Source organism: Homalodisca vitripennis, chromosome 8 (genome assembly GCF_021130785.1).
Source record: "Homalodisca vitripennis isolate AUS2020 chromosome 8, UT_GWSS_2.1, whole genome shotgun sequence".
NCBI lineage: Eukaryota > Metazoa > Arthropoda > Insecta > Hemiptera > Cicadellidae > Homalodisca > Homalodisca vitripennis.
Window position 1 is genome coordinate 110,202,626 of NC_060214.1, and position 19,985 is coordinate 110,222,610.

General features: G+C 33.9%; 1 protein-coding gene across 3 annotated transcripts in view; it reads left to right on the top strand.

The window, feature by feature from the left end:
• Positions 1-17,478, top strand: part of LOC124367884 (RNA-binding protein cabeza-like) — a 29,191-nt gene extending 11,713 nt beyond the window's left edge. For all 3 annotated transcript variants that reach the window (XM_046825067.1, XM_046825068.1, XM_046825070.1), the window contains 8 exons: positions 432-739; positions 933-984; positions 9,495-9,634; positions 10,936-11,065; positions 13,064-13,306; positions 14,843-14,980; positions 15,520-15,670; positions 17,108-17,478. In XM_046825067.1, the coding sequence (XP_046681023.1) occupies positions 432-739; positions 933-984; positions 9,495-9,634; positions 10,936-11,065; positions 13,064-13,306; positions 14,843-14,980; positions 15,520-15,670; positions 17,108-17,144 (1,199 nt within the window). In that variant the 3' untranslated portion in view covers positions 17,145-17,478. The remainder of the gene's footprint in view (positions 1-431; positions 740-932; positions 985-9,494; positions 9,635-10,935; positions 11,066-13,063; positions 13,307-14,842; positions 14,981-15,519; positions 15,671-17,107) is intronic.
• Positions 17,479-19,985: the final 2,507 nt, after the last annotated feature.

Sequence of the window (19,985 nt, forward strand, 5' to 3'; positions counted from 1 at the left end):
TTGCTATACGGTTTTAATCATCAAAGTTGAAATTTTAAAATTTGAATTTATAATACATGTAAATATTTAAACAAGTAATTTTCAAGATGTGGTAAGTTTTTTCATGTGTCTGTAAAGTACATTTAACAAGAAGTAAAACAAAACAAAATAATTAGCATGATAACTTAAACAATAGCTTAGCTATGAAAGAAAAATTTGTTATGCCATTCCTATCCTAAACGAGAAAACTGGTATGTCCACGTTGGTTAATAGGCATCTTTTAGTACTCATAATTTTAAAATACTGTTACGTGTACACTCAAATTTATGTTATTTACTACTATAAATGGGGAGAACTATGAGAATTTAAATGTTTTCCAGATATTTTGCCATTACATGTATTGATTGATAAAAAACAGTGTTTTTAACAGGTTTGGTTAAATTGTGTTCCAGGAGCTTACCAATATGACCAAGGAGGCCAGCCTAACTATTCCCAGCCTCCACCTGCCAGTGGTGGCGGTGGCACAGCCAATAGTGGCTATGGCAGCCAAGGAGGCTATAACAGTGGCAATGGGGGATACAGCAATCAGGGTGGGGGTGGTTACGGTGGCGGAGGTTACAATCAAGGAGGCGGCAGCGGTAGTTACAACCAAGGCGGTGGTGTAGTGGTGGGGGCTACAACCAAGGTGGCGGTGGCTATGGCAGTCAAGGAGGTGGGGGAGGCTACAATCAAGGAGGAGGTGGTGGTGGAGGCTATGGAGGTACGTTCAACATAAAACACAAGTATGAGTGTTTTAACTTAATTAAGTAATACGTAAATCACTTTTTACATTGTAAACTTATTGTATACAATACTATTTATTGTTTAATATGATGCAATGAAGATGTTATTAGGCGATACTTTTTAGTCAGAGCATATAATATAATGTTTTTAATTGAATATTTTGTTTGCAGGAGGTGGTGGCTATGAAGGAGGTCGTGGAGGTGGCGGCGGCGGCGGATATAAGTAAGTTACAAATAGCCTAACTAATACTTATCATAACCATACATTACTTGTAAACTACAGAATATTGTCTTTCTGTATTTTACAAGATTTAAATCCATGTTTACCTAGTCTAATTAAAAACAAAGAGTGTCGTTAAATAAGTACTATAGTTCCACTTACCGTTTTTAAGAAGGTTATGGTATCCCACAATAAATGTAAAGTTCTCATTTATGGATCTGGGAAAAAATCTGAGAATCCCATCACTATGTTGACAAATGTGTTTGTAAAAAACGTAATTTAAAAAAAAAAAAACAAACAGACTTTGGAAGATTGCTTCTTTTTTTAAACTCTATTTTGATACTTTCTGTTGCAACTTTCTTTGGATCTTTTTCTGGATAAAAATCCTATTTTCAGTCATGTTTGATGGTTTTAGTGGTATGGTTGTTACTTAATACATGATCACTAATGCAATGACATTATATGGAGGTATTCTGTATTCGTTAGTCTCGCTCTTATTTGTGGATGGGTTGCAACAATTCCGGTCTAGATGTATGGTCGGTTTTTGTGTGTAATGGTACAAGAAGTAGCAACTATAAGTCATATTGTAGGTTGAGTTGGATTGTGGTGGTTTGGTGTTTTAAGGAGTGTGCACACTGATGGTGAAAAGGTATGTAGGTTGGTATTGTTACTTATAAATTATGATGAGTATGATGTGATAAGATGTTATTACTATTAAGTTGGTTAGTAGAAACTGGTGACACACAAGGGTTGTTCTATAAGAATGTTTAAAATTAACTGTGTAATTTCACTTCCTTAACAAACCATAAATTTTCTGCCATAAAATTGTGGCTCTGGACAGTTTGCTCCCCTAAATGATATGCTTCCGCAGCTGTGACAAATGTACTGCAGTGGGAAAGCAGTAAATAAAACTAAACCGAGGTAATAAAAACTTAGGATCATGAATGTGATCATGACTACTTTCTAAGCAACAAGGTTCAAGGAATTCCAAGATAGTATCTTATTAGCAATTTTAAGGTGTTTTGATAGTTTTCCCTTAATTTATTTTACAAAGACTGCAATCAATTTGTGTAATCATATATTTTAGGGTAGTCTATTGATTTTTAGAAAAGGTAAAATAATTGCAACATATTTTTCTTCGTACATCAAACAACAACATGCTTTTGAAAAGTGCTAAACTAACTTTAATACTCAAGCATTATGTTAATTTATTTCTGAGAGTTCGCTTAATTTTCTAGACTATTATTATAAGCCATCCTGAAAGTCTTCAATGTTTTGGTATTTTTAACAACGAAACCGAGTGAGTACTAAGGTGTATTAGGGAGATGTGGTCCAAAAATGACATTATCTAACTTCATTGTGTGTCGTTGAGGTTCTGCTTGTTGTATGTATAGCAAAAATTAAGTTGGTGAGACAATAAAAAAAGTTGGCTCAAGTTATCAGTTGTTGGATGGTGTGACCTAAAGGTCGCTTCTGCGTTGCAACACTGCCGATGTACCTATTTGTACTTTTAAATTAGTAACGTCCTTTTACTTCAAACGTAATGTAATTTAACTGATAAAAGTCAATCTGGCCTTGAAAATCTGTTCTTAATTATCTTTTGACTAATTGTTTATTCAACTATCTTTGCACAGTCAGCTGTTAGGTCACTGTTCGATTCAGATATGTCCAGGCTTTTAACTCAATTACTTATAGGACACGTAATTGCAGGTTAGGCTATACATTTATTAAATATTGTTATTTCATGTCTGATTAAAATATGTCTTATTGCGATTGAATTTAGTGGAGTACTTACAGTTTTGTGAAATATTAACTTAGTTGTCAGAGCAAACCACCAGTTTGTTAACAAACTGTAATAGTTACACTCTCTTTTTACTTTATTCCTTTTCCCCACGGACAATGTTGATATTTGCAGAATTTAGCAGAGTTAGGAGGTTGTTATGGATTGTCATGATAGTTGACAAACAAGGTTTCTTTTCACCTAAATCTCTTCAAATTCGTGTCTTCATTCAGCATCGTAGTGAGATTGGCGTAACCCTTTTCAATCCATTAAAATCCCATACTGATTTTCTTCACATCTGATTTCAATGCATGTAAAATGCAATACATGTACTCGCCAACCTACTGCTTCTCTCCTCTTTCAACAATAAACTAATTTGTAATCTTTGTCTATATTTAAACTATATTACATATTTACAAAGATATGTATGTGTGACATACAAGGTCCTATTGTCTGACATTTTAGAGCGGCAAACCATAAGTTGACAAAGGATTAAATAAAATGTTATGTGATTAAATAAAAATCGTAACATTATGGTTAAAAATGCCAATAGTTTGAGAAAATAGAAACCATGTTTGCAATGTAGTGGTGGAATAACTAAATACACAGGAAATCAGAGGGCCCTACAGAGGATTGGAAAGGGTTAATAATGTTATCTAGATATCTCTTTATGTTTTGGAAATGGTTTCATATTTATTTTTCAATTATTAGTGAGTATGTAATAAAAAAAAACGTCATTCTTGTCATACATTTTTTTATTTTTTAAGATGGTTGTTCTGATCAGGTTTTTCCAATTCCTTTTATTTTTATCGTATCCAGTTCAAATCTTAAACTTATCTATTATATTCAATTTTTTATCATTGATCGTTTTGGAGATGGGATAATTATAAGCTATTGTAAAAGTTATTCAGTGTTATTTATTATCTTTGATAATAATATATAATGTTCAGCTCTAGTTTTATATTTGAAGAGTTTGATCAGTGTTTAATATGAATTAAACAGGCTGCAATAATAGCCTTGGTATGAACTCCAGTTTTTATTCTATCTCCAAACTGTGATCAATTATTATAGAATAGTGAGTTTTGGTAGTATTAAATCATATGGATTTCATTTTAAAAACATTTACTTTAGGTGTGTGAACTATAGTGATGTGTTGGTTGCTTTTTTGTAATTTACAAAGTTTTTGTATTTTTCAGTTTGTTCAAAAAATTGTTTCAGTTCTGAGTAGTTTTCTCTCATGTATAAAATAAATATAATTTCAATTTTTCTTATATATCTCAAGGGCAAAAAACCTGTGAGGTAATAAAGTCAACTCAGTTATAAATATCTTATTTTGATGCAAATTATTTATGTATATTTCCCATACTATAATAGAATATGAAATGGTAAACCGGAGTTGAGATTTCATGTAGAAAGTACAAATTGCATATTTTAATTAGAAAATTCCAGAACTGGTAACAATATTTTGATTAATTGAGAATTAGTGTTCCAAAGGACCTTCCATGTTGTTTAATTGTTTTCTGACGATCTGATTAGACAGTATTAGAAACCAACACATCATTAGTACTGACAAAATTTAAGTAAATGTCCAAAGTATAACAAAATAAAAAAAAGTATTTGCATATAAAATTAAAATAATTATTAACTAATACCAAAGTAATAAAAATTAAAATACATACAATTTATCTATATAATGAACTTGTTTATGATATACAATTAACTGTATAAAGTAATTACAATACACAATAAAACCAGTCCATTTTTCGATCTCAGTGAGACAGCAAATCAAAGCATATGTAACAATCTTGTTAAATATTCCTTATATAATCAATTGTATTTTAATGATGAATATATTAAGGATAATTATGGTAAGAATAAAATACAAAATAAACATTCAACTTGTAACCTTCTCAACTTATATTTCGTACGTAATATCCTCCCATTAAACAATTACCTCATCAAATTGGTAATATAATATTTCTCCCATTTACAAGATATACTTTTGTATTGTGAAGATTTTTGCTCAAAATAACTTATAAATTTAAGCAATATAACTGTCATTAAATAAATTGATTTTAAGGATAAAGTACAGCTTTCTTCCCAGTTCAACTAAATAATAATTTGTTCTCTCCAAAAATTAACCAAATCGTTGGTATAAATACATTTTTTGTTTGTTCGCACACCGCAATTGGATAGAATAGTGTATTTAATTTGTAGACCATTTGCATTTCACTTTCTGCACTATATTGATTGGTTGAATTTGATATTTTATTAACTCGTAAAATTGAGTAATATGTGCTGTTTTTGAAGTGTTTATACAGGTACAAGGGTTTAAGAATTTTTCTGGTATCATACATTGTAGATCAATGGTAAGAAGGATTAGGCAATGTCCCTGATAATGGGTATGTTTTCTTGTTAAATTTAAAAACTATATGAAGTTGAAAGGTTTAGATGTGGTAAAATTTTAAAAAGGTGAACTTTACTGAAGAGTTTGGTACAGTTATTAACTTTATGGGGTCAGACAAATTTTTTGTGTTCATATTTGTAACAAGGTAACTGTAATTTAGTGGTTTAATAAGAGGACGAACATTTGAGTTTTGTGCCATAAGGGAGGTAATTTGTGGTATAAAAAAATCATTAAAAGGTATAAAATATAGGATTTAAAGTTTTTTTAATAATTTTTGGTACACTTTGAAGTTGGTCGGGACTTAGGGTGATGGGATTTAGGGTGGGCTAGTCTAGATTGGTTGTGAAGATGGAATGCAGCTCTACGCAGTCTGCTACAAGCCTGGTCTTCCGGTTCATGCGTCCACTGATACATTTGTATTCTGTTTTAGCAGTGGATCCAGGGGTGGTTTTAACAAAGGTAAATGCACCAGCAGAAATGTCTGGTGCTTATTTCTGTACTTTTGGTTTTAGTTGTTATTCGTTGGTAAATGTAAACTCTATGAATGGGAGACTTCTTTGTTGGTATTTCTAGCTGAAGATTTAAGTGGCCAACAGTTATCTTTAGCCACTAGAGTAATATACTTACTACAAAGTTACTATTAAGATTATAGTTGACACGTCATTGCTTGAACTAGAAAATAAGAACAATTAGTTATTAAGCATATCATTGGTGTCATATCTACTGTGTACATGATACTATGGTCCAGGTCAACGAGATAAAAAATAATCTGCAGACATAAAATACATAAGCACTTAGCTCCCCAAACTTATTGTGTTGAAGCATCTAAGTATGGTTTACGGCTGGGAGTGCCTAAACACTAAGGCTACCCAAATTGGTTTATTATTGAAATTATCTAACACTGTATCACAAGACTGGTAATGTACGAACAATGGATCGTAGCCGTGCTAAATGAACGCTTTAAGGATGCACGCTCAGACACTGCTTTGTTCAATTGCTACTTGTAAGTTTAAGAGATTAAAACACAGAGTGAGCATGTAAGGTAACAAATACAGCTAATAAATCAGTTAGGTCAAAGTATGATTAATAAATGAAAGGTATTTTCCCAGCTTATTTGAAGCTTTTTCTTAAATTTGTGTTGGTTACAATCGATTGATTGGTTCGGAAGATGCAGTTCTTTTTTTAAGTTACGCAGGTAAAATTTGATCATCACATAATAGTGTTAGATTTTTTGGCGCTCGTTTCCTGATTTAACTCGTTATCTCATTCATAGTGCGAAAAAAATTAATTTATTATAAACTAGTGATATTATATTTGTTCGTTTTCATCGTGCATTCATGTTTTATTCTAATGCTGAAACCAAATGCTTATCATAGATAGTGCATGGGAAAAATTTTTATTATACATATCCTACTATAAAGAGTTAGTTATGTTTGTCGATTCAATTAGGAATAGAGAACCAACGAAACAAGTCTGTTTCCAAAACCGATAATTTAATGAAAAGAAAAGGATTCAGTTTACAAGCCCATTTTCATTTTTTAGTGTTTGGTGTATCCTTAAAAGATAATACCTAAAAAAGACTACAATTCACGTTGTTTATATAAATGCCAAGGCAATATTACTGCATTTTAAAACTAAGCCAAAAACATGAAATGGGATAGCATAGAATATATTTGCTTTTGCTGCAATGTATACTGAGAATATGGAAAAAGGTTTAAGGTACAAAATAAGAGAACACGGTCCATCACAACTTCGGCTTATGAAATTATATGTATATTTTAGATTATGGTATGTGAACATTGGTTTTGGAATGTAATTTAAGATGAGACGAGTGTGCAAGCAAAGATTAAATAACATGCAGTGATTTAGTTGGTCTCAAAACATCATCACAGTAAGGACGTAGAAGGATGGTAAATGTTGAGGTGTATATCATTATGGTAATCCAGATTGAGGAAATCCAAACACCAAATAAGGATCTGAAGGAAGCAAATCAAAAAATAAAAAAAGTTGGAAACAGAAAATTCCTGCGTAAAGATGTTAGTTCTGCAAAGGGAGGAGGAGTTAGTAGAGTGCCAAAAAGAATTAATTACATGAAATAAGATTAAAAAAAAAAAAAAAAAAAATGAGGTACAGAATTTTTAAATTCAATGTCTGTTTCCAAATAAGTCTTAAAATGTCTGTAGCAACACCTGTATTTAAGAAATGTATAGCCCTGAAAATTTCTGTCCAATAAGTTTAGTTCCAGTCTTAAGAAAAATCTACAATCTTGTATCAGCATCAGTATGGTTTTAGAATGAATTATTCTACAACATTAGCTTTATATTCTTTTATTTCCATTATTCTAAATAATTTTGGAAAAGGTGTAACCACTGGAATGAAGTTTGTTGATTTATGTAAAGCATATGGCAGCTTATCACATGATATTTTGTATACAAAATTAAACTTAACGGTGTAGGTATACCTCAGGGATTGGTCATTAGACCTTTTTCATTCTTAGTTTATGTTAATGACTTTAGTAGTAACGTTATGTCAACATGTATTTTATATGCTAATGATACAAGCTTTATCAGTTCACACAAAAATGTAACACTAAAAAATCACTTTCTAAAAAAATACTCTTAACCCAGCTCAATCATGGTTTGATGCAAATAGATTAACTGTCAATGAGGGATAAGACTGAAACAATATTTTTTAGCTTAAGAAGTAATTTGAATATTAGTAAAGAAAATAAATCTGTTAAGTTATTTGGTATTTATTCACTTGGTAGATTGAAATGGAGTGACCATACTGAAAATCTTTGTAAAAGACTCCCAAGGTTAACTATCTGCTCAGTAAACTCAAAACGTGTTAACCAAGACTTATTGATAACATCATACTATGCTTTTTTTCATTCATTGTTGGCGTATGGAATTAGGCTATGGGGTGGAGCAGGTGTTGCTGAGAGTTTATTTGGCAAAAGAAGGCTATGAGATTGATTAGTGGTCTTAAAAATCAAGATCCATGTAGAGCCAGCTTTAATCAATTAAATATTTTAATATTACCACCATTATATATCACTATTCTAATCTAGTTTTTGTTAAAAAAAAGTGAGTGCTTTTTTAAATAGAGCTGCAGTACATAATATGTATGATACAAGGGAATAAATGAACTTAAATCTGCCACAAATTAGACTAAGCAAAGTAATTAAGTGATTATTCAAAGTGGTTGGTCGTCGTCAGATAAGTTTTGGAAAAATGTGGTGGTTTTGGGCTGTGATATTCTCTAAAGAAGCAAACTAATAATATGAAGATATGAAATAGTTAATAGGGGAAGTCTTCCATTCGTAGTACCTAGTGTATTTAGTTTATATCTATGTAAATAATAAAGTCTTGTTAGATTTTTTACTGTAGGCTAAGTTTAATTTTGCTTAATTTACGTTGGGTGTTAACAAATATTAAATAGATTTTGGGGGGCAAGGGAGAGAATTTTAATAATGTCCAATGAAGTGGTCATGACTTTTAGTTAAATAGCAAAGATGCTGTAAAGCCGTTCAATATACTTTTCATCTGTCAGTGTGTCTATGAGCACATAAATTTGCTCATCCTTTGCTTCATTTCAATTATATAATAATGTGTTTGAATCATTGACTCCTTGTTTTCAACATAAAAGAGGTTAATTGATATATTGTATGAAAATTCATGAAACATACAGGCTCAATTTAAATACGTCTGAAGTACCCTTTTATTGTTTAATATGTACTGACAGGTGGATAGCCTTTGTGTGTGTACAATCTGGTCTCATAAAGGTGGAAAATTGGAATTTTCAACATTTTTAGTAGAGAGTTCATCGATTTTGATTCTTTTACTCCCTCATGAACTTGTACTCTGTGAATTTTGCAAGTTTTTGCTAGATTCTTGATGATTCATTACGAAATCAATAAATGTAGCTTTGCTAGAAGCTAGGTTGTACCAAAATATGATGGTGAATTTGGTAAGTTTGCTTAATAACTATGAGAATAGAACAAGCAGAGTTCAGGAAAGCTTTAATTGCAGATTTAATTAAAAATATTCTTGTAATAATAGGTTTCATTAGAAATTGAAACAAAGAACTTTATTAATGGTTTCTTTTCGGTAGAGAATTAAAAAAAAAAATTATGTTATCTATTAAGCAGGGGTGCTTATTGAGCTTCAAGAAAGAGTTGTGTATGTGAAAAAGAAATTTTTAGTTTTTCCCTCGTAATGTGTAGGGAATTTGTTTTTTTTTTTTTTTTATTGCAAATATTGGTCTAGTACTTTCTAGTAGTTGGTTTTTTCTTTTTTTCAACATGTTACATTTGTTTGGTTATAGGAGGCGGTGGTGGCTTCGGAGGCGGCCGGGGTGGTGACGACTTCATAGTGCAGGAAGATACTGTCTTTGTCTCCGGCATGTCTCAGAACACGTCTGAAGATATGATTCAGCAACATTTCGGCTCCATTGGTATCATCAAGGTGAGTGGTATTGTATCGTCCACTGAAAATATTCATGGCGACAAAAGCTCCTATTGTATGCTATATACAGTAAAATTTTATCTCGGTTATTTTGAAAATGCGTAAAAACGTAATCCAGTGAGAAATCAGATGTTTAGATCCAAAATTAATCTTACTGCAGCTGTCAGTCACTATGTGAAGAAGACATTTCTGAGTACATAACTATTTGAAAAGAAACTTCTTTGCACTGTTTGGTTAGCTTCAACAAACCGTCTTTTTTTATAGAAAAGTTAAATAAATATCTAGAATAAACTAAATGGTTTGTATTTACTACTGGCACTGGCTGTAGTTAAAACTTTGATAATTTCATTGCTGTTTCCAGTACAATACTATCATGAAATGCTTTGCTTTATTAAGAGATATTCTTACCCGCTAACAGCATTTCATTTTTTACAAAGATTAGGGTGTTAACACATTTCACTGCAGATGACAAAATTACTGGCGACAGAAAATGCAGGATTTTTTTTATTTACCCAAAACTGAGTCAGGATAGCCGAAATGGTTGTCCAAGGTATCCCGGAAGCTTTGTTGGCCGGAACTGGTGACATCATGTCCGTGCCTAGTCTGCTCGTCATCCGCACCGGGTGCCGTTTCACCGTGTTGTATGTGCTCGCAGCGCACTAGGTTTCGGCACAAACACTCGCGAATTACACGTATATAGTACATGAATGACACATAGATAGTACATCAATTACACGTATTGGGGTGGGGTGGGGGACACCTTCACCGTCCCTAGAACTGTTCGAACTCGATTCATTGTCTTCATCAGATGAAAAATTATCGTCTTCCTCCATTATGAGTACATACACTTATACAGTCAACAGACACTATAATCCACTCACACAATATCGCAAAGCATACACAACAAACGAAAATTGCGAACCGGCGACAAATCGCACCAACTGACTCACCGAAACAGGCACACCTCGCTATGAGTGTTACAGCCTTCCCGGGCAACTGCTCAGCTCACACTGAGGCAATATGAAAGCAGCTGCCGTATGCCGAGCTCGCTTGTCCACCACCCGGCACGCCATTTTCGCATGACGAGCATGCTCGTCACCCGCAGTGAATGTGTTATCTAAAGTTAGGTTGTCGCCATTAAGTTCACGAATGGTGCATTCTAATGTGGATATATTTTTGAAAAAAATAGTTTTTATTTGCACGTACACTGAAAGCCCAAAGAAATTATCAATGATTGACATAATATCACAATTCGGTCTCATTCAAAGTATTCCTGTCTCACAGTTGTTGTTCTATTGCAGACTGACAAGCGCACTGGCAAGCCCAAGATTTGGATGTACAACGACAAAGCAACAGGTAGGCCCAAGGGTGAGGCCACTGTTACCTATGATGATGCAAATGCTGCCAAATCCGCCATCGATTGGTTTGATGGTAAGTGATGGTCCGTGCTTGTATGTGATTTTGGTTAACCCTTTGCACGCCAGCCTATTTTCCAAAAGTACTACCCAGAAACGCCAAGGGCATTTTCAGCAGTTTTGCAAGCTTTCACAAAATGTATCATAACTTTTTTATTTTTGAACAGATATTGATGATTTCTTTACCATTATTTTGCTTATGAAAAGCCCGTGTTCAGTTGGTAAATTTTAGTTGCATAAAAGTAATTTAAACTTATAAAAAAAATGAAAAGATTAGGAAAAAAAAACTATTTTCAAAAAAGTTTTTTTTTAGCACAAACAAGTGGTATTAAAAAATATTTTTGCTGATTTCCTGTTATATCCTAGTCAACTATATCTACCCCTTAACCTAATTACAAAATTTCAAAAGCCTATCTTAAATAGAAGTCCAGTTGTGATTTTTTTCACTAAATGTGATACGGGCACAGTTTTTGTAAGTTGCATGAACGTTGTATGTAATGTTATACTATATTCACAAATCAATATTTGACACTATACTAAAATAAATCGGTACTTGGGATTATACCGACCACACCAGTATGAAGAACACAAAAATATCAATTTATAGAAACAAACATGATACAACGAAAAAACAACTCTTTAATTACAAAATTTCAAACTTACAACGATTATCAATTGTTAATGGGGTCAGATTCCGTTATATGCCCCCAACGCTTAAACTTTTTTCAATAAACTTAGAACGTTATAAAACGATGTAGTTGAGTAACAGAACTAACATTCCATCAATCAACAAGCATTTCCAGGTATTGTGATCGGTATTGTCGCTGTTATCTTATTTTTCTCGAGGATCACGATTACGGCAGGCCGCGCGACATGATTATATAAGTTTTTTGCACGGTACATAATTGCCTTTCCATTACAATTCAATTTATATTTCTGATCAGCCCCTCTAGAATTTGATATTTTACTGATAGGTACTATCTCAAGGGATGTTTTTCTTTCGTTGACATCAGCGCGGGCTTCGGCAGCACCTTCGATCGGAGGCACTCGCATTTTGGGTAGCGGAGTGTGATCTAGAAAAAAAAAGTTTTGTGCGTTTTTTTTTTTAATAAAGAGTTTTTGTTTGATTTGTTGAATTTTTGTGTTTGGAGAAATGTTGGGGTAAAACACGGAAGTACAACAAAGCGACGCACCAGCTGAACGGGTGGCGAGACTATGCAATCACGTCTGAGGATGGGGAGGGGTTTGCGATAAGACAATTCCTGTTTTATACTGACGAAATATTGTTCTATGCTAATCTAGTTATCAGTAGAAGCTAAATGTCAAATAACGATTCATGTCTGGGTGTGGTCGGTATAATTCCAAAGTACCAATAAATCTAATAAAAGGGGCATAATAAAAATGCCCTAGCAACAATAGTAATGAGAGAAATACAAACGTAAACAACGCACAGCAACACGAACGTAACCTCACTCTCGACCAAACAATCCAACAGCTGCGAAGCTCAAATACGACCAAACAAACAGTCCATAAAGGAATAAACAACTTTGTGGTTTCAAAGCAACTAATCGACCATCGATTAGTCAAAATTTTGCGGCAATCAGATGAATTATAAGAAAATTACAGGCGAAAAACGTGACGTACCTATATTACGGCCGTTGGCGATTTTCAGTTGAGTAGCCGACGGCCGTAATATAGGTACGTTGGCGTGCAAAGGGTTAATTGAAATCCAGACAATTTTTCAAACTCTTGTTTTTTGTTTTAAGTTATTTAAATTTAATACAAATCATGATATGGTCATATTTTAATTCTTAAACCCATTGTTTTCATAATAGTTAAAACAAAATTCAGTACATTCAGCTTGGAGATATATACATATATGTATGTATGTTAGTACTGGATGTTTATAATTTTGAGTTCATGTGAGTTTCCACGTGAAAATAAATTCAGATGTTGTCTGTAACAGGAATACATATATTTTTTAATGCTACATATGTGTTGACTGATTTTTCAGGGAAGGAGTTCAATGGAAGCACAATTAAAGTCCAAATGGCTACCAAGAGGGACAATTGGATGGGAGGCCGTGGAGGAGGCAGAGGAGGAGGAGGTGGTGGTGGTGGTGGCGGCGGCGGTGGTGGAGGAGGAGGAGGACCTGGTGGACGGGGCGGGAGAGGGGGAGGTAGAGGCGGTGGCTTCAGAGATGGAGGTGACAGAGGAGATCGTGGAGGCGGTGGTGGTGGAGGCGGCGGTGGCGGGGGTAAGCTGTTATCAACCATTTAAACATGTGATATTTTTTAATTGAAAAATCAGTTTACATACCAAGAAACCTAAGTTCTGATTTTCAGTTGGTAAATAATGCTTTAAGGGTGTCTACTGATTAACAAAAGTCACTGATTTTTTAATGACGTGTCACGGAAGCCACTGAAATTTTCTGTCTAAAATATCAGTTTTTATGGCATAATGATTATAACTAGTGATGTTTCGAAGCCAAATCTCGAATCCATCAATTCTTCAACAAAGATTCAAATTTGAGAATCGATTTATGCAATTCGGCAATTAAATCTGCAAAGATTCGCCATGTCATTAGTTAACGACTTTATAGGCAATGGTACACAAATTACTGATCACTAAAATTGCTTATGCTGCTAATCACTTAAGATACAAATTGGAAAGTGTTTTTGTAAAATGTAATTCTTCAGCCTATACATACATTTCCTAGTTTAATTCATGAAATATTGCCTTTTAAAGATGTTGATTTATGTACATTACTTTTTTTACCATATCATTTAACATTATTTTTACTAAGAAATGATTTGGATTACCAGATCACAGCTGTTTTCAGTCAACTTAGTAAGCTAGTAGAGTAACTTCTATCTTAGTTTATTTAATCCATTTCGTTCAGTTTATTTACCCGGTGACAAACTGTAAATATATACTATCTTTATGTAAATAATGAGTCATTGAAATATTAACTTCTTCCTAATGAGTAAATTTGTGACATAAGCATAAATAAACATTGTAGTTTTCTAACAAAAGCAAAGTCATTATTCGTACAAGAAAGGAAGTAATTTTAAATCGCAAGATTATGGGTGAGTTATTTAGTGCACTTAATCAGAAGACCCTTTGGACATCAGTGCGAGGCTGATACTAACCTAAACTGTCAAGGCCTTTTTTTACACTTTTACAATGCTTAATGTTTAGCTCTATACTGCCCCTAGTTTTTATAAATTAAATGATTCATTTTCAGGAGCTTTTTTAGATTGGCTATTGATGAGCATAGATTAAAAGTGCATTATGTATATACTTTTGATCATGTATTTGGTAACTACTATGAAAAATAATTTTTGTAAAATAAGCGTTTTATGTCCAAAAACTGTAGAAAAGAAACCATTTTATGTATTAGAAATATTTTAAATGCATAAAGTGGTTACATCTTATATTTATACGAAATTACAGAACATTTTTTTAAAATATAAATTGGCAAGAAATAATTATAATATGCCCAATGTATTAAAAGAGAAAAACAAAACAGCTGTGTCAAGATCAAAGTGATACCAACTTTAAGATTAACACTTACTTCAAAAGAAAACCAGTCCAGTCCCTTTAAAAGCTTGTAAAATAAGTTATAATTAATTTGTTTTTGTAAACAGCTGATCAATGATGTTTTATCCTTAACTTGGTGGTTCGATCAACCAGGTATTAGCGCCCAAAGGGTTAAACACATGCAAATTTTGATTGGAGACATTTCAGTTTAATGTATAGATTGTGTTTTGACCTAACTTTGTGTTGGTAGGCTTCGGGAGCCGAGAAGGAGACTGGAAGTGCCCGAACCCTGACTGCAGTAATACCAACTTTGCATGGAGACAATCATGCAATCGCTGTCACACTGATAGGCCCGGTGGTGGCGGAGGCGGCGGCAACGGTGGAGATGGTATGATTTTAATCTTAGAAGAATTATTTTTGTAGGTGGAAAAACCCATAAAATGTTTTCATATTAATTAATTTTTATCTAAACCCAATACAGTGTCATTTATTCAACACTGAGATATCTTTTTTATGCATATGTAAAGGATAAAATGGAATAGTTACGGAGTGGTTAGAAATCACTCATGTCAAATACCAAATGCCTTGCGGGTAAAGGGAATGAGAACATCTTGTTTTGATGAAGTGTGTAGTTCAAAAAAAACATTTTGATACCAGTGACTAAAAATTCGTAAACTGTATCATACATCAGATAGAATCACAAATATGCAAGACTTGGATAAACGTTACTGTAATGTACCACTAGGTAGATTTCATTAATTTGGTAAAAAAAAGACTCTGTTGTTAGCAGAAAACATTTTGAACCGTAACAATGGACGGGGCAAATGTGAAAAAATCATTCAAAACTAAAAATTTTGAGTAGATTTAGTGTCAACTAAAAATATTGAAGATGTGGAAGATTTTTTATCAATGTGATTCTGTTTTTAGGTGGTCGTAGAGGAGGTGGTGGCGGTGGCATGGACAGAGGTCGAGGAGGTGGAGGTCGTGGCGGCGGCGGATATGGAGGCGGCGGCGGTAGTTTCGGTGGCCGAGGGGGTGGTGGCAGAGGCGGTGGTAGGGGAGGTGGACCAATGAGAGGGTGAGTATTCAATCTAAATGTTCTATTTTTTTAAATAAATCTTTTTAACAGTGTTTTGTGTTTCCAAGTAGGCTGTTTTAACATCATCTTATTGATCAGATCTTTTTACCCCTCTATTTGCCTACATATATCAAGACATGTAATTGTCGTGCTTCTAGCAACTGTTAGATTAAATACAGTGGAACCTCGATAAGTCGGATTAATCGGGACCGCGGCCAATCCAGGATAACGAAAATCCGGGTTAGCCGGAGAATTAGGTAAAAAATAATAAAATACGGTATACTTACAGATAAACTCTATTATAATTGTAAAAACGTCAAACATATGCACATTTAATTATTATTAATCCTTACAGTACATTTATAACTGTTCATTTCCTGGTAAAAAATTCAGTCAGCTTTGGTTGTGCCAATGTCGTCTGCCGCTTGCGTGCTGTGCGATCCCGCAGTCTCTTCAACATGAGCAATTCAGCCGGCGATGTTTCTGCCTGCCGGTAGTGTACAATACAGTACACTACACACACAACACGGGCACAAGCGAGCGGAGCGAGGTAGGAACGGTACTGAGTGGCCAGGCGTGGCGGTAGCCTGGGAGAGGATTTGGGGAAATACGGGATTGTTTCTGAGAATCCGGGACAATGACCGTCACTCAGCCGCTGTGTGCCATGAGTCACACGCTCACTGTCGTACAGTCCCATCAAATACTGATGCAACATTGATTCACGGATACTTTACAACTCAAAAATTTACGTTTTTATTATTGAAATGTTTGTCTGATTTTTTATTTTTTAATTGAAAATCGGTCCGGGTTAGCCGGACTTCCGGGTTAACGGGGACCGACTTATCGGGGTTGTACTGTAATAGTTCATAATAAACTTGTTCCTTCATCACTACCAATAAAAATCACTCATTAAAACCAATAATCGGATATGTTGTACGATGAATACATTTTGCAAATTATATATCAGGGGGAAAACCTATTTTTTATTTTTTTTTTTTTTAAATAGGGAATTTCATCTGAACATAAGCAACAGAAATAATTCCTGTTATGATTATGTTGTTAAATGTAATTTCATAGGTTTGTTGGTTTTAAACATTCTTAAGTTGTAAATTAATCAATATCCCATAAAATAAATGCTCTGTCTGATTAAACAAATGGAATATGCAGTTTAATCTAGTAATTAAATGGACTACCATATAGAAAATTTATTTCGGACAATTTGAGGGCAAAAATTTCTTCAATTTTCAGTACCAATGGAAATGAGAATACCAATCCATTCTTTATTTTATATATACTAAATCAGAAGTACTATATTAGAATGTAACTAGTTTAAAAAATTGTGAATTGAATGTGGTTTTTCTCCAATAACTGTTGTTGGTATTAAACTGATCTACTTCAAATTGTGTTGTAGTTCTGAACTGTTGATCTTTGTTGCAGGGATAGGGGAGGTGGCGACAGAAGTAGGCCGTACTAAACATTCTCACTTTAATTTTAACAGAACCCTACCAGTATGAGTAAAATAGTATAAGTTCTTAGATTATATTTTTCCGTATGTCTTACCTTATAAAATCAACCCTTTTTAAAAGTACTCTACTTTTTTAATGAATGTGCTGCAATTGTAAATCAGTTCCGAAGGGTTTTAGTTTTTGTTAACTGTAATTGTATATTTTATAAATAATTGATAGACAAGGGAAGAATTGAAGAATTTGTGGATACAAATTTAAACCAGCCGTGTATACAATTGGACTGAGTGTTCAAGTGAATTTTAATTTGTACTGTTCTGAATAAACGTTTTAATTATAGGCCTATTTGGTGTTGTCAATTACCTGCTTCTGTTTGTTTGTACGTAACTTTGTAAGACTATAAATTTAGAAGTAATGTTTACTTCTGGCTGGTTTATACCTTACAGTTTGACAGGGTGGCCACCCACCGGAAATAAGCTGAGAATCCTCCAATAGAAGGGGAAAAAACAATTGTTCTGTCTCTATGAACTTGTGACATCAAGAAATAATTTGGCAGCTCTTTGAATCAAGACCTGATTATTCTTGAAACGTTATTTTACGTGGCGTGGTCTGTGAAACTGAATGAATCGTAAGCTCTATTGACACAAGTTGATCCAATATTTATTACCTTCACTAATTTACTGAAGTTTATCTTGGTTACTACTCTGTCACGACTATCCCCCAAATAAGTAACAATTAATGTCAGCTGACCGAGTGTCTGCCACTATACGAGCAGTACTCTGTGAGCAGCAGAGCGGTAGTGGCCGCAATACAAGCAGTTTTTCCACCAAGTTTCATTCGGCCACGAAATGGGGTCTTCAGATGTAATTCTCCAACTTTTGGAGAAAAACTTAGTAGATTTGCAACAAACTGAAAAGAGAGCATTTGGGTCCGACTGATACACAGAAACGAGGATTGAGCGGCAGGAGAATTTCTGGAGAAGTGGTGGTTCAGTGGCACTATCTGGTACCGCCCTGCCACTCTTGTCTGGTCAGTTTCGAGCGTTTGTTATATGTAAAATATAAACATTAAAACTTGTAGTCCTTCAAGTCACTGCCCACCTTATATTGCGGCCGAGGCCTCGATTTGGTCTATGAACAATTGTTCATCGGACACACACACTCCGACTGTTCTTCAGATTACAAAGAGAGTGATAAAACTAATCACTAGGATTTGTTAAAATGTATTGCTTAAATAGACCATGTGTGGAGGATAAAAGTTGTTTTTTCATGCTCCATTTATGTAGAAATTTTTGTTTTTTTTTTTTTTCAAATAGTTATTCATAATAGAAAATTCATATTTTTGTCATACAGGGTGGCGCAAGTCACTGGACAGTTTGTTTAAAACAAGACTAAATTTATTTGAAATTATTTTTATTACAAACAATACTTAGAATTATTTTATATTCAAATTGTTTTCCGTCTTCATTAATACATCTTTGAAGTCTTTCTGGAATACTGTTACATGCTCTACGGCATAGTGTGGGATCATTGTCCAAATCATAAAATGCGTCATGTATGTAGTCTTTCAGTTCGTCAATAGTATGAGGCTTTCGAGAATAAACAGAGTCCGTGACAACTCCCCATAGGAAAAAATCCATTGGTGTGATATCTGGTGAACGTGGGGCATGTCAATATCTGCCCTTCGACCCAAATCACCATGGCGGACACCCATCATTCTACATGAAAGTGATCCAGTTTTAAAGTGTGATTTAAGTGGGAAATTCAACAAAATGCCTACTTTTCTTCACAACAAACACAATCTTTAAACTGTAAGTCCATTTATTTACCAAAAAACTACACTTAGAAGAACTCGAGAATACTTTTTTCAAGGAACAAAAATTTCAAGCTACTTAAATTAATCAATCTTAAGCATAAACGTTCACTACAAAACAATTGTTTATCATTATTAATGATATTTGCAAAATATTTAATTTATATTTAATTTATACCATGAATGCACAAGCCTATAAAAATTAGACATACCATATGGAACAGTACACGCGTCATACGGTGACCTACTTTGAAACTGTGTGGTAATATATCAATGTATGACAAGTAGTCGTGAGGTGCTAACAACAACATCGCTGACTGTGCAAACATCAGCAAACTCCTCACTTGACCTACCATACTGCTGCTGCCTGTGTGACACTGGAGCACTGACCCTGAGCTGCTGACTGTGCAACTGACAACGGCACCAACACTCGGCTGTTATTTATCTACATCTGACTTCCATCACCTATCTAGTTTAGGCTGTCTGGATCTTTCTACTTGACAAGGAACTAGATTACTCCTCAAAATCAAACAAAATTGTACACTTTTTTTTTACTAATTAAGTATTAATACAGCACTCTATTCATCATGACAATAGCAATCAGTCAAAGCTAGAATAAAAAACTGTTTACCATTATTTTATTCATCAGGACAACAGCAATCAGCCAAAGCTAGAATAAAAAACTGTTTACCATTTTATCATCACCAGAACCACTATATTGACAATAGGAGCCAGCCAAACCCAGCTTAAAAAAACTGCTAACTTTATATTTCTCCAGAACCATTATATTGACAAACAGGTGCCAGAAAACCCCAGAATGTCAAAATACCCATGTGGAGCTTGCACCATAGGAGTGAAACACAAAGGAATACTGTGCAGTGGAAACTGCAAACAGTGGTTCCATGCAGACTGTGTTAATCTTTCAAACAAAGAGTTTAAAAACTTGACCAAAACACATTCAACAACTTGGAAATGTAGCAGTTGTGTGGATTTTCACTCCCTACATGAAAACCGAGAATCCACTCCTGTTTCTTCAAATA